General features: G+C 42.6%; 1 protein-coding gene across 2 annotated transcripts in view; it reads right to left on the reverse strand.

Annotated features, from left to right (window-relative positions):
• LOC144504501 (uncharacterized) overlaps window positions 1-14,425 on the reverse strand; it is a 73,792-nt gene that overhangs the window by 10,540 nt on the left and 48,827 nt on the right. For both annotated transcript variants that reach the window (XM_078229868.1, XM_078229867.1), the window contains one exon: window positions 7,361-7,430. In XM_078229868.1, the coding sequence (XP_078085994.1) occupies window positions 7,361-7,430 (70 nt within the window). The remainder of the gene's footprint in view (window positions 1-7,360; window positions 7,431-14,425) is intronic.

A 14,425-nucleotide genomic window follows, 5' to 3' on the forward strand; every position in this document is an offset into this window, starting at 1 on the left:
AGAGAACTGAGCCAACATTTCAAGTCTGGATGACTCTTCGGAGCTGAAAGAGAACTAGGAATAAGATGAGATTTATGCTGTTGTGGGATTGGGGGTGGGGGGGGGGGGGGGGGGGGCTTGATAGAGGGCCAACAATGGGTGGAGGCAAAGGAGAGATTGACAAAAAAGGTCATGGAAGGACATGGGGGGGGGGGGGGGGGACCGTATCCTGGTTCTGGGAGGGTGGGGAAGGGGTGAGGGCAGAGGCACAGGAGATGGGTCAGACATAGCTGAGAACCCTGTCATCCATAGTGGATGGGCAAACACCAGGAGGTAAATGGAAAGCAATGAAGGTGGACAGGGCGAAAGAGATAAATGGAAATCCTGTCAGAGAAGAACAATACTTATCCAAGGTAAGCATTCCTGGAAGAGAAGTGGCAGTGAATTAAATACCAAGATGAGAGCAAATTACTGTGGATGCTGGAATCTGAAACGAAAAGAGAAAATGTATTTGTAGGCAGGGACTCAAGTTGGCACTGAACTCCCTACCTGAGGATACACCAAGGCTTGTATGTGTACAGGCACGTGCGTTTGGGGGGGGGGTATTAGCATTAACCTGGGTGTTTAAACCGTCATGTAAAATTATTAAAAGCTGTCCTTTGTCTGTTCCTGAAAATTACAGCATTAAGGTGTTCAAAAAAATTTTTTGAAACACGCATTCGTTCAGTCAGTCAAGAGATAGCCATGAAAAGTAGCCATCCCTCTCATCTTTCCCTTGTCCTTAATAATACTAAAGACTTATGTCAATTGTAGACAACAATAACTAGTTGGGGCAGAAAGTGAGGACAAGGGGGACCTTATCATGGTTTTGGGAGAAAAGGACGACAGATGCAGGAAATAGATCAAACCCAGTTGAATGCCCCGTCAATCACAGGGGGTGGGGAAACCTCAGTTATGGAAACAGGCAGCCATATCAGAAGTGCAAGTTTCAAAGGTGGCATCATCAGAACAGATGCAACAGATTGAGAAACCGGGAGACTAGGATGGAATCCTTACAGAAAGCAGGGTGCAAGGATCTGTAGTGGAGATTGCTGTGGGGATTGGTGGGTTTGTAATGAATATTGATGGTCTATCACCAGAATGGAGATAGAGGAGTCAGGGAAGGGAAGCAGAGGGGTGGAAATTGGAAGCAAAAAAAAAACCAATTTTTTTTCAGGTCCAGATGAGTGTAGAAGTGGCACCAATACAGTCACCAATGTAATGGGGGAGAAAAGTATGGATGCAGACACAAGCAACTGGAACAAAGACAAGCAACACTGGGGCACATGTGGGTGCCCATGGCCACCTTTTATTTGCAGGAAGAGACACAACTTAAAGGAGAAGTTGCTGAGTGACAGAACAAGTTCAGCCAGATAGAGGAGAACGGAGATTGTTCTGCTCAAGCAAAAAACAGAGAAGCCCTCATACCCTCCTGGTGGGGGATGGAGGTGTTGAGGGATTGGACATCCATAGATTGAGCTCCCTCCGTGACACCCTGGTCCATTCTGCCATCACACCGGATGCCAAGGTCCGTGACGTCTCAGACAGTGTTTTCCGGATTCTTAAGGGGGAGGGGAAAACAGTCACAAGTCGTGGTACACATTGGTACCAACGACATAGGTAAGAGAAGGGACGGGGATTTAAAACAGGAATTTCGGGAGCTGGGCTGGAAGCTGAGAGCTAAGACAAAACATGTGGTCATCTCTGATACGTTGCCAGTGCCATGTGATAGCGAGTTGAGGAACAGGGAGAGTGTGCAGTTAAACATGTGGTTGCAGGGATGGTGTAGGAGGGAGGGTTTCAGATACATGGATAATTGGAACACATTCTGGGGAAGGTGGGACCTGTACAAACAGGACGGGGTGCACCTGAACCAGAGGGGCACCAATATCCTGGGAGGGAAATTTGATATGGCTCTTCAGGGGGGTTTAAACTAATTTGTCAGGGGAGTGGGAAAAGGAGCTGTAGTCCAGAAGTCAGTGAGGGTGGTGAGGTATTGGGGAAGGTATCAGGGTCAAGGGTGGGTACCGGTAGACAGGAAGGTGGGTTGAAGTGTGTCTACTTCAATGCAAGGAGCATCTGGAACAAGGTAGATGAACTTGGGGCGTGAATTGGTACTTGGGACTACGATGTTGTGGCCATTACGGAGACGTGGGTAGAACAAGGACAGGAATGGTTGTTGGACGTTCCGGGGTATAGATGTTTCACTAAGTGTAGGGAAGCTGGTAAAAGAGGTGGAGGAGTAGCATTGTTAATCAAGGATAGTTTAACGGCTGTGGAAAGGCACTTCGAGGGGGATCTGCACACTGAGGTAATATGGGCTGAGGTTAGAAATAGGAAAGGAGTGGTCACGTTGTTAGGAGTTTACTATAGGCCCCCAAATAGTAAGAGAGATGTGGAGGAAGAAATTGCTAAGCAGATTATGGATATGTGTGGGGGTCACAGGGTAGTTGTCATGGGGGACTTTAACTTTCCAAATATTGATGGGAACCTTTGTAGGTCAAATAGTTCAGATGGGGCAGTTTTTGTGCAGCGTGTGCAGGAGGGTTTCCTGACACAATATGTGAATAGGCTGACAAGAGGTGAGGCCACATTGGATTTGGTACTAGGAAATGAACCGGGCCAAGTGTTAGATTTGGTTGTGGGACAGCACTTTGGAGATAGTGACCACAATTCAGTGTCTTTCTGTTATTGCAATGGAGAGGGATAGGGCCGTACGGCAGGGCAAGGTTTACAATTGGGGGAAGAGGTAATTATGATGCGATTAGGCAAGAATTAGGGGGCATAAGTTGGGAACAGAAACTGTCAGGGAAAGGCGCTAATGAAAAGTGGAACTTTTTCAAGGAAAAAATACTGGGTGTCCTTGATAGGCATGTCCCTGTCAGGCAGGGAGGAAATGGCCGAGTGAGGGAACCATGGTTCACGAAAGAGGTGGAATGTCTTGTGAAAAGGAAGAGGGAACCTTATGTAGGGATGAGGAAACAAGGTTCAGATGGCTCGATTGAGGGTTACAAGTTAGCAAGGAACGAGCTGAAAAAGGGGCTTAGGAGAGCTAGGAGGGGACATGAGAAGTCCTTGGCGGGTCGGATCAAGGAAAACCCCAAGGCTTTTTACTCTTATGTGAGGAATAAAAGAATGACCAGGGTGAGGTTAGGGCCGGTCAAGGACAGTAGTGGGAACTTGTGTATGGAGTCAGTAGAGATAGGCGAGGTGATGAATGAATACTTTTCTTCAGTGTTCACCAAGGAGAGGGGCCATGTTTTTGAGGAAGAGAAGGTGTTACAGGCTAATAGGCTGGAGGAAATAGATGTTCGGAGGGAGGATGTCCTGGCAGTTTTGAATAAACTGAAGGTCGATAAGTCCCCTGGGCCTGATGAAATATATCCTAGGATTCTTTGGGAGGCAAGGGATGAGATTGCAGAGCCTTTGGCTTTGATCTTTGGGTCCTCACTGTCCACGGGGATGGTGCCAGAGGACTGGAGAGTGGCGAATGTTGTTCCTCTGTTTAAGAAAGGGAATAGAAATGACCCTGGTAATTAGTCTTACTTCGGTGGTTGGTAAATTGATGGAAAAGGTCCTTAGGGATGGGATTTATGACCATTTAGAAAGATGCGGATTAATCCGGGATAGTCAGCACGGATTCGTGAAGGGCCAGTCGTGCCTCACAAATTTGATAGAATTTTTTGAGGAGGTAAGTGTGTTGATGAAGGTAGGGCAGTTGATGTCATATACATGGATTTTAGTAAGGCGTTTGATAAGGTCCCCCATGGTCGGCTTATGATGAAAGTGAGGTGTGGGATAGAGGGAAAGTTGGCCGATTGGATAGCTAACTGGCTGTCTGATCGAAGATAGAGGGTGGTGGTGGATGGAAAATTTTCGGATCGGAGGCAGGTTGCTAGCGGAGTGCCACAGGGGTCAGTGCTTGGTCCTCTGCGCTTTATGATTTTTATTAATGACTTAGAGGAGGGGCCTGAAGGGTGGATCAGTAAATTTGCTGATGACACCAAGATTGGTGGAGTAGTGGATGAGGTGGAGGGCTGTTGTAGGCTGCAAAGAGACATAGATAGGATGCAAAGCTGGGCTGAAAAATGGCAAATGGAGTTTAACCCTGATAAATGTGAGGTGATTCATTTTGGTAGGACTAATTTAAATGTGGATTACAGGGTCAAAGGTAGGGTTCTGAAGACTGTGGAGGAACAGAGAGATCTTGGGGTTCATATCCACAGATCTCTAAAGGTTGTCACTCAAGTGGATAGAGCTGTGAAGAAGGCCTATAGTGTGTTAGTTTTTATTAACAGGGGGTTAGAGTTTAAGAGCCGTGGGGTTATGCTGCAACTGTACAGGACCTTGGTGAGACCGCATTTGCAGTTCTGGTCACCTCACTATAAGGAGGATGTGGAAGCGCTGGAAAGAGTGCAGAGGAGATTTACCAGGATGCTGCCTGGTTTGGAGGGTAGGTCTTATGAGGAAAGGTTGAGGGAGCTAGGGCTGTTCTCTCTGGAGCGGAGGAGGTTGAGGGGAGACTTAATAGAGGTTTATAAAATGATGAAGGGGATAGATAGAGTGAACGTTCAAAGACTATTTCCTCGGGTGGATGGAGCTATTACAAGGGGGCATTACTATAGGGTTCATGGTGGGAGATATAGGAAGGATATCAGAGGTAGGTTCTTTACGCAGAGAGTGGTTGGGGTGTGGAATGGACTGCCTGCAGTGATAGTGGAGTCAGACACTTTAGGAACATTTAAGCGGTTATTGGATAGGCACATGCAGCACACCAGGATGATAGGGAGTGGGATAGCTTGATCTGGTTTCAGATAAAGCTCGGCACAACATCGTGGGCCGAAGGGCCTGTTCTGTGCTGTACTGTTCTATGTTCACACCCAACTCCTTATTCCCTTCCTCTGCAATGGCAGAAGGTGCAACACGTGCCCCTTTACCATCTCCTTCAGTGTTCAAGGACAAAAACCCTCCTTTTCGGTGAAACGTAACATTTACACCTCCTTCAATTTCGTCTACTGTATTCACTGCTCCCAATGCAGTCTCCTCTACTTTGGGGAGACTAAGCAGACTATAAAAGTGAAAGGGTAGGAGTCGGAAAAAACGGTAAGGAATTGTAAAAAGAACTGGATAAAACATTTGCAAATGGCTGTTAAAATTCAAAGAGATGAAGACCAGGTATTAATAAAGATGTGAAGTTATGTTGAACTTGCTAGAAGAGACAAAGTGATTTGGCACAGATGGACGGACCACAGTAGCAATTGTGGTAAAGTTCCTGCTAATTCAGATCATCAAATCGAAGGCAATCATACTGATGCTGCATAATGCTTTGGCCAGGTGCCATCTTGAATAGTACTTTGAATTCTTATCAAAAGTCATGAGGTTTATCCAAGCCAAGAAAGGTGCGCAGAGAACAACTTGGGCAGATTCCTGTCAGAAGTTGGAATGGAGGATTGAGAAGTTTGAAATATCTGGACCTTTCAACCTTCAAATGATATGGAAACCTTGAAGATGTCCAGTCTATATCTCCTAATTCAATTTTTAAGTTAAACTACTAAATAGATTTTAAAACAAAATAGTAGATTGCAAAATAAAAAGTTTAATCTGAAGTACTACTTCCAGTTAAGGCACAACTGAAAGTACAGAAAACAATCTCAGGAACTGCTTCTTTAATGAGGAGTGATCATGCACTTCTACATGCATAAGACCATAAGACCATAAGACATAGGAGCGGAAGTAAGGCCATTCGGCCCATCGAGTCCACTCCACCATTCAATCATGGTTGATTTCAACTCCATTTACCCGCTCTCTCCCCATAGCCCTTAATTCCTCGAGAAATCAAGAATTTATCAATTTCTGTCTTGAAGACGCTCAACGTCTTGGCCTCCACAGCCCTCTGTGGCAATGAATTCCACAGACCCACCACTCTCTGGCTGAAGAAATTTCTCCTCATCTCTGTTCTAAAGTGACTCCCTTTTATTCTAAGGCTGTGCCCCCGCGTCCTAGTCTCCCCTGTTAATGGAAACAACTTCCCTACGTCCATCCTATCTAAGCCGTTCATTATCTTGTAAGTTTCTATCAGATCTCCCCTCAACCTCCTAAACTCCAATGAATATAATCCCACGATCCTCAGACGTTCATCGTATGTCAGGCCTACCATTCCTGGGATCATCCGTGTGAATCTCCGCTGGACCCGCTCCAGTGCCAGTATGTCCTTCCTGAGGTGTGGGGCCCAAAATTGCTCACAGTACTCCAAATGGGGCCTAACCAGTGCTTTGTAAAGCCTCAGAAGTACATCCCTGCATGAAGTCATCCAGCAATATGAATCGTGATGGCAGTGGCTCCAATTTTCTTTTCATCACATGGGTGACCAGGAACCTCTCCCATTTTTATTAGGTGCCATTGATGTATCTTGGAAGGATTTGCAGATTGATACACAACCTGTTAGTGCATTCATGTTGCAGCCTATCCTCAGCCATCAAGTCCTGGAGAGGGACTCGAAATGGAGATGTCGGCGTTGGACTGGGTCTGAGTCGATACGCATGATCTTCTTACTGTGGGACTTGAACCCAGAGCTTCGAGCTCAGAGGCAAGAATGCTACCACTGCACCACAAGACCACCAGCATTTAGCCCAACTCTAATAAAGTAAAAAGGTTGCAACCCTAGGGTAATGCATTGAATAAATTTCAGATACTTTGAGGAGCATCACTCAGTTCTTTACAAGCTGTCTGCTATTTGCTTCTTGGCTTTCAACTTGGCCCCTTGAGATTTTATTGCTTTCAAGGATTTAAACAAAATTATTTTTTAGGTTTTAGAAGAATGTTACTGAAATTTCAAACATCTGGTATAGCTGATTTATTTGAATTATTCATATTTCTGACCTAGAAACAGAATTTTCAACGTTGTATCAGAATAGGCTGGCTTGGAGGCATTTCAGTGATTGCATCTAAATCAAAATCTAAATTAAAGACAGAAGGCTGAGCTGGATGGGCAAAATAGCATATTAGATTTTACAAAAACAAACTGGAAAGGGAGCCAAAAATGTTCCGATCAAATTTGAAAATCTGAAAGTTAGTGCGAGTAATTGAAAATAATTTAGATAAATGGCCCAACTAGATGCAACCTAGACCTACAGGAAACTCTACTAAGCAAGTTCTCAAACAATATTGAATAAAAAGTTGTGTCAAGTTTCCAGCTAATGTATTTTCATAAACATACACATACTTGGTCAAAATACAAATGCAAACATTAAATTTGATGTGATAAGTTAATGTAAATAAATAGTAACATCTGTAATGTACAGAAGAATAGAAAATACAACTCAAAGTACAAATAAAGACTTACCTATTATCAGCAGGGTCAGCCCATTAAACAAGGCACCAACATACGTGAGCAGCCACATCAGTACTGAAAACTATGGCAGGAAAATAAATCGAGATATAACTCAAAAAGCTCCCATTGCAATATCAGACATTTTAAAATAACAAAATCCAAAACAAGTGTCAATATGTATCTGCACATCTCTGGACTCTGGAGGAAACTAGAGCACCCGGAGGAAACCCACACAGACACAGGAGAACGTGCAAACTCCACACAGTCAACCAAGGCCAGAATCGAACCCGGGTCCCTGGCACTGTGAAGCAGCAGTGCTAACCAATGTGCCACCCTCATTTCACATTGGAAGTCTGGTTTAGATCAGATTGCAACAATGAATTGCCGGAGTGCAACAGTGCACATAATATAACATATTGGGCAGTCCTTCAAGATTAAATGCAATAACTACATAATTGACATGAGTTAATCAGTTGAGACAATGTTTTACAAGGAATTCAAAAGGATTTGACAGTGCATATCACCAAAGGTTGATCTGTACTTGTCATAATAAAGCACGGTTCTATACTAAGATAACACTAGGTAAATAATTTATTCAGGAAATGAACAAATGTCACTAATACTAGACCCTAAAGCTCTCAAACTATTAAAAATTAAATTAGAAAGTAACATTTATAAAACTTAAAATCTGAAATTCTATGCATCAGGCACAAAATAGCAACAGGAATTGGTGCTCTCCAGCCTGTCCGACAAACACTGCTAACCTCCTGCCTCATTTCAGCATTAAAGTGTCCAACTTCGACACTTTGTTACCAACAGGAAATCCTGGTGCCATTGTAAGAAGCTGATTCAACATGCTTCTACATCTACATCAGAAATCGCAACCCCTACTTTCCTAGCACCCAATAGCACACCAGAAGCTTTTTTTAAAAAGCACATTTAAATGGTTCAAAACATCTGAAGTCATGGGAAACCGGCCTATATCGCAATTGACCAGCCCAAATAAAATAATCCCAATGTGCTAGGAGCAGAATTTTAATTCAATTCTTTATACTAAGACAGGTCTATTTTTATCTCATTGGCAAATTTGAAATGGTCCTTTTAAATCCAAGCGTTAAAGTGGACTCCTCCCTAACCACAAGTTGAGTGAATGCCATAGCCCCTCCATCAATGAAACAGCACCAATTACAATTACGTGTTTACAGAATACAAACTCTAGTTTCATCCCAGGACCCTGGCACTCAACTAAGGTTACATTTTACTCCATAAAGAGTTTTCACTTTTCTTAAATCAATTTGAATAGATGTCATTTTATAAATGAAAAATAACAGCAAATTATGGATTTTAAACTAATTTACCCCCGAGGTATACCATCGCCCAGTTATGATTTAATGGGATTAAAACTTGTTAGAGCTCTTGATTGATGCTATAAATGGCAATCTTCCAAATATTTAACAAGGTCAATTATTTCAATATCTTATCTGCTGCCCCAAATACATGCCTTTTTCAACATTAGTTAAGTAGTGCAAGATTTCATATACAAATACCATCTGCTGGAACTTAACCTCTCACCACAGAAAATAGGCAGGATTCTTGAACTATTCTCAAGTTATCCTACTTGCCAAATCATTTGATTTCATTCCAGTTTTGTTAACATTTGAAATTGCTTCAAATCTTCAAGGTGTATAAACAAAAGCACTGTGAAAGTTATTTCCATAGCTTACCCAAAGTTCCCCAGAACATAACTATCATGCAACCAATTATAATTCCTACATTTCATTTTAAGCTACTTTTAGAAATCTGAAGAGAAAGAACGGATAAAACAATGACATAGCATCCAACAAAAGCCAGATCAAGTCAAAGTGTAAAATGTAAAGTTGAATATATCAAAGATGAAATTCAATTTTAATCATTAAAGGCTCTTTTCATAAGACATAAATGGCATATGCACAACATTGTACACAATTCAATGCAGGACAGACATGTTAAGCCACATTGGTCTCGCAAAAATAGTAATTTCAATAACTTTTGGTGAGAAAAGACGAACTGGATCCCCTCTGGTCAACCTTTCATTATCATTGAGGCGTAGATTTTAAAACATTGCAGCCAATTTCGGTTAGCTAGTTTCTTGGGTGCAGTCAAATACAGAAGGTATTGTAAGATTTTGCTTCACTGAAAGGTTTTGGATAGAGTTGGCTTCTCAAACCGAGCAATGCACTTATTCTAGGAGAGAGATAGTGTCTTCATTTGAGAGCGAAAGAGAAGCGAGCTTGTCACTGCTTCACTGGTAGCTTTTCCAGACTACCAGCCATTTCTGTCTTTAGCAGCTTGTGTGCATGTTAAAGGGATTTTTAAATGGTTCTTCAGTCACATGACCTCTCTTCCCCCCCCCATAACGGTTTCAGGAGTTTATCTGTTGTCTGAACAGACGGTTGCTTTTTTGATGGCTGGGGATGATAAGATTCCAGCCATCATCTCCCTGAATGCACCATTATCGACCTTGATGAAATAGAGAAATAGCTTTCAAATAACTATTGTTCTACCAGACTGTCTCCGCTGGAGAGATAGTCTTATGGAAATATAAATTTAAGTCTTGCACATTTTTTAGTCAACCCTTTTGAAAGTAGTTCTTGACATCTTCAGCTGTGAAATTTCATGAGGGTAGCTGGGCATGGCCAAACTGTATTTCACATTGGAACTTTGTAGGAGCTGGTTAACTTGCAATACCAGATGTCAGGTGACTTGCAGCAGTCACAAGTCAATGCATTTTCTTGTCTTTAAAATGTCCTTTTTAAAGAATTCAATATATACTTGGTTAGCTGGTGAAATTACAGAGTGGTATCAATCAGATGATACAAGTCACATAGTGACAAATTAGACAGGGCAAGTCACACATGGTTTTATTTTTTAAAAAATGAATGCAATATTAAAGCCATCAGACTTTACAATTCAACGTTGAACAAAGTAATTTTTAAAAATTTGTCTAAACCAAAGTTGGCTAATGCATTGGCCAGGTGACTAATTGGAAATCCAAATGTAGTTAATTGCATTCAATTAATAAATTTAAAATGAGCAAGACATCACTCACTGTACTTGAACCTTATTACGCAACATTTTGGCAACAAAAGGAAGACACACAAGGCTGTGGATGACTGCAGATGTGGGCTCAAATATAAGGTCTGGATGGATTTACAGGTATGAAAGATCCGAAATTCAATCCAATGGGAGAGGATGAGATGCCAGAGTGGGGGTATTACAAATAGGGGAGAAATGTGGGGTGATTTCCTCACTTTTTCCACCTTTCAACTAACCACAACAAGACACGTTTCATTAGAAGTATTCCAACATTGAGTGATGAACAGACCACACAGGCTTTAAGTTTAAATTAAAGGAATTGTTTATTTTCTCAACATCTGATATTTAAACGCAACAGCACAAACTCACCCACTCACACAAGAAAATATAGCTACAAAAAGACACAATCTGCACTTAAGTAATCCAAGAATAAAAAAAGTCACTTCTCAGTCCTCGAGGTGGTAGTTGCAAACATTACAGGTCTGAGAACTCTCTCGGTTCACTCAAGATAATGGAGGGTGGAAGTTTCTGGCAATTAGCTCAGTGGTTTACTCAAAGCAACTGTAGGTTTCTGCCTTTTTTTCCCAGTTGAAGATGTAGTTGAGCACCTGTGGTGAAGTTATAATCCACACAAATAGCTCTACTACCTGTGGTGAAATTGTGTTCTTGGTCCCAGACTGACATCTTGGGGCTGATCTTGTGAATTAATAAGGGATTTCCTATCGTGAGCAAGTTTTGTTATATGATCACAGTATCAATGTTCCCAATATCCACACAAATAGTTTGAAGAGACAAGCAATTGCCACACAATGGGGACGGTTTTGATAGCTGCATCAACAGTTATTAATAACTTCTGAGTGTCTTTTATTTGCATTTCCACCTTCATGAGGTTGGCAAGCCTATCAGATATTAATCCAAGTCGTTAACTAAAATGGAGGGGTGGCACTCCAACACTTGGAAAAGGTTCTTTGCATCTTAGTGACTCTGCAGAGACATGCTGAGTCAGCCCAACTGCACAGAAAGCACAAAAGGCCATCCCCTGTAGTCCATCTTCTTCACAAATTCACAGGCATAAGACATGAGCAAAGCAGGATAACAGACAAGTGAAACCACGTGCAGGATATGATTTATGTACTAGAGCTTTGAATGACTTGCGTGTTTGAGTCAATTTAATAGTGATAATGGCATGGATAAGAGCATGTACCAGGACCAAGTTGCTAAGATAAAAGCAATGTGTCCTGATAGTAGAATGTGAAAGTTTTGAGCAAAATAGTTGAACCGGTCTAAAGCCAATAACTGTAATCACTAACGATGGAAGGGTTTGAGTCAGTGTTATTCCTCAATGTTCAATTCTGCCTTGTAATATAAAACAAGGCAGTCTGGTAGACTTGAAACAGATCTAAGTTGTGGACGGAATTAAGAGAGAATGTGGTTATTAACATACCCATGAAAGCAGATTGCATGTCTATAAATGATGGCAAGATGAGGAATTTAATAAGTGAACATGGGCGGGGCCAATAGACCCACGAGGCAGTTTAGATTCTGAGGATGTGCCTGAACTGAAAGAAGAATATGATACTGATGAATGCGTGTATTATGCATATTGACAAGGAGTGGAACCATGCAATGACAATGTCGCTGATGTGAATATTGAAGATGGATAGATAGATAGCAACTTTTTAGCATGCATAAAGGATTGGTTAACCAACAGGAAGCAGAGAGTAGGGATGAATAGTTCATTTTCAGATTCAGTAGCTGCAGCCAGTGGAGTGTCACAGAGATCAGTGCTGTGGCCTCAACTATTTATAACCCATAATCAAGGACTTGGATGAAGAGACTGAATATATGGTAGCTAAATTTGCTGATGACACAAAGATATATAGGAAAGTAAATTGTCAAGAGGACGTGAAGAGCCTGCAAAGGGATAGATTGGTTAAGCGAGTGGGCAAAAATAGATAGAATATAATATAGGAAAATGCAAACTTGTCCAGTTGGGAGGAAAATAGAGCAGATTATTTAAATGGAGAACACCTGCAAAACTCTGCAGTACAGAAGAATCTGGATGTCCTGGTACATGAATCTCAAAAGGTTAGCATGAATGGACAGCAAATGATTAGCAAGCTTGAGCATGTAGATATTAAGAAAGAGGATGTGTTGGAGCTTTTGAAAAGCATCAAGTTAGATAAGTCGCCGGGACCGGATGAGATGTACCCCAGGCTACTGTGGGAGGCGAGGGAGGAGATTGTTGAGTCTCTGGCAATGATCTTTGCATCAATGGAGACGGGAGGGGTTCCGGAGGATTGGAGCATTGCGGATGTTGTTCCTTTATTCAAGAAAGGCAGTAGAGATAGCCCTGGAAATTATAGACCAGTGAGTCTAACCTCAGTGGTTGGTAAGTTGATGGAGAAGATCCTGAGAGGCAGGATTTATGAACAGTTGGAGAGGTATAATATGATTAAGAATAGTCAGCATGGCTTTGTCAAAGGCAGATCACGCCTTACGAGCCTGATTGAATTTGAGGATGTGACTAAACACATTGATGAGGAGCGAGCAGTAGATGTAGTATATATGGACTTCAGCAAGGCATTTGATAAGGTGCCTCATGCAAGGCTTATTGAGAAAATGAGGGGGCATGGGATCCAAGGGGACATTGCTTTGTGGATCCAGAACTGGCTTGCCCACAGAAGGCAAAGAGTGGTTATAGATGGGTCATATTCTGCATTGATGTCGGTCACCAGTAGAGTGCCCCAGGGATCTGTTCTGGGACCCTTACTCTGTGATTTTTATAAATGACCTGGATGAGGAAGTGGAGGGATGGGTTGGCAAGTTTGCTGATGACAAAGGTTGGAGGTGTTGTGGATAGTGTGGAGGGATGTCAGAAGTTGCAGTGAGACATTGATAGGATGCCAGACCGGGCGGAGAAGTGGCAGATGGAGTTCAACCCAGATAAGTGCGAGGTGGTTCATTTTGGCAGGTCAAATAGGATGGTGGAATATAATATTAATGGTAGGACTCTTGGCAGAGGAGTGAAAGATTAGAAGGATCTTGGGGTCCGAGTTCATAGGACGCTCAAAGCAGCTGTGCAGGTTGAAGCTGTGGTTAAGGCGGCGTGTGGTGTACTGGCCTTCATCAATCGAGGAATTGAGTTTAAGAGTCGTGAGATAATGTTGCAGCTATACAAGACCCTGGTCAGACCCCACTTGGAGTACTGTGCTCAGTTCTGGTCGCTTCATTACAGGAAGGATGTGGAAGCCATAGAAAGGTGCAGAGGAGATTTACAAGGATATTGCCTGGGTTGGGGAGCATGCCTTATGAGGATAGGTTGAGTGAGCTCGGCCTTTTCTCCTTGGAGAGACGAAGAATAAGGGGTGACCTGATAGAGGTGTATAAGATGTTGAGAGGTATTGATCGAGTGGATAGTCAGAGGCTTTTTCCCAGGGCTGAAATGGTAGCCACAAGAGGACACAGGTTTAAGATGCTGGGGAGTAGGTACAGAGGAGATGTCGGGGTAAGTTTTTCACTCAGGAGGGTGGTGGGTGCGTGGAATGGGTTGCTGGCAACGGTGGTGGAGGCGGATTCGATAGGGTCTTTTAAGAGACTTTTAGATAAGTACATGGAACTTAGTAAGATAGAGGATTATAGGTAAGCCTAGTAATCGCTACGGTAGGGACATGTTCGGCACAACTTTGTGGGCTGAAGGGCCTGTATTGTGCTGTAGTTTTTCTATGTTTCAAATGGAATGTTGCCACTTGTCGCATGGGGAAATTGAACATAAAAATTGGGAAGTATTGTTGCAGCTGTACAGCACCTTAGGTGAGATCACATCTGGTTCAACATTCAAAAGGCATTATTGATGATCTTGTGCAGGGGCATCAGTGGTATGGGTGGCAGAAGCCACAGTCACTTATGGTGAACAGAAAATTGATGGGACAACAGTATGTTCAAAGACTATTCAAGTGCCAGTAGCATAACACTGGGCACCAAAAACGGGTCTCAATTTCT

The sequence above is a fragment of the Mustelus asterias genome, chromosome 15 (genome assembly GCF_964213995.1).
Source record: "Mustelus asterias chromosome 15, sMusAst1.hap1.1, whole genome shotgun sequence".
Lineage (NCBI taxonomy): Eukaryota > Metazoa > Chordata > Chondrichthyes > Carcharhiniformes > Triakidae > Mustelus > Mustelus asterias.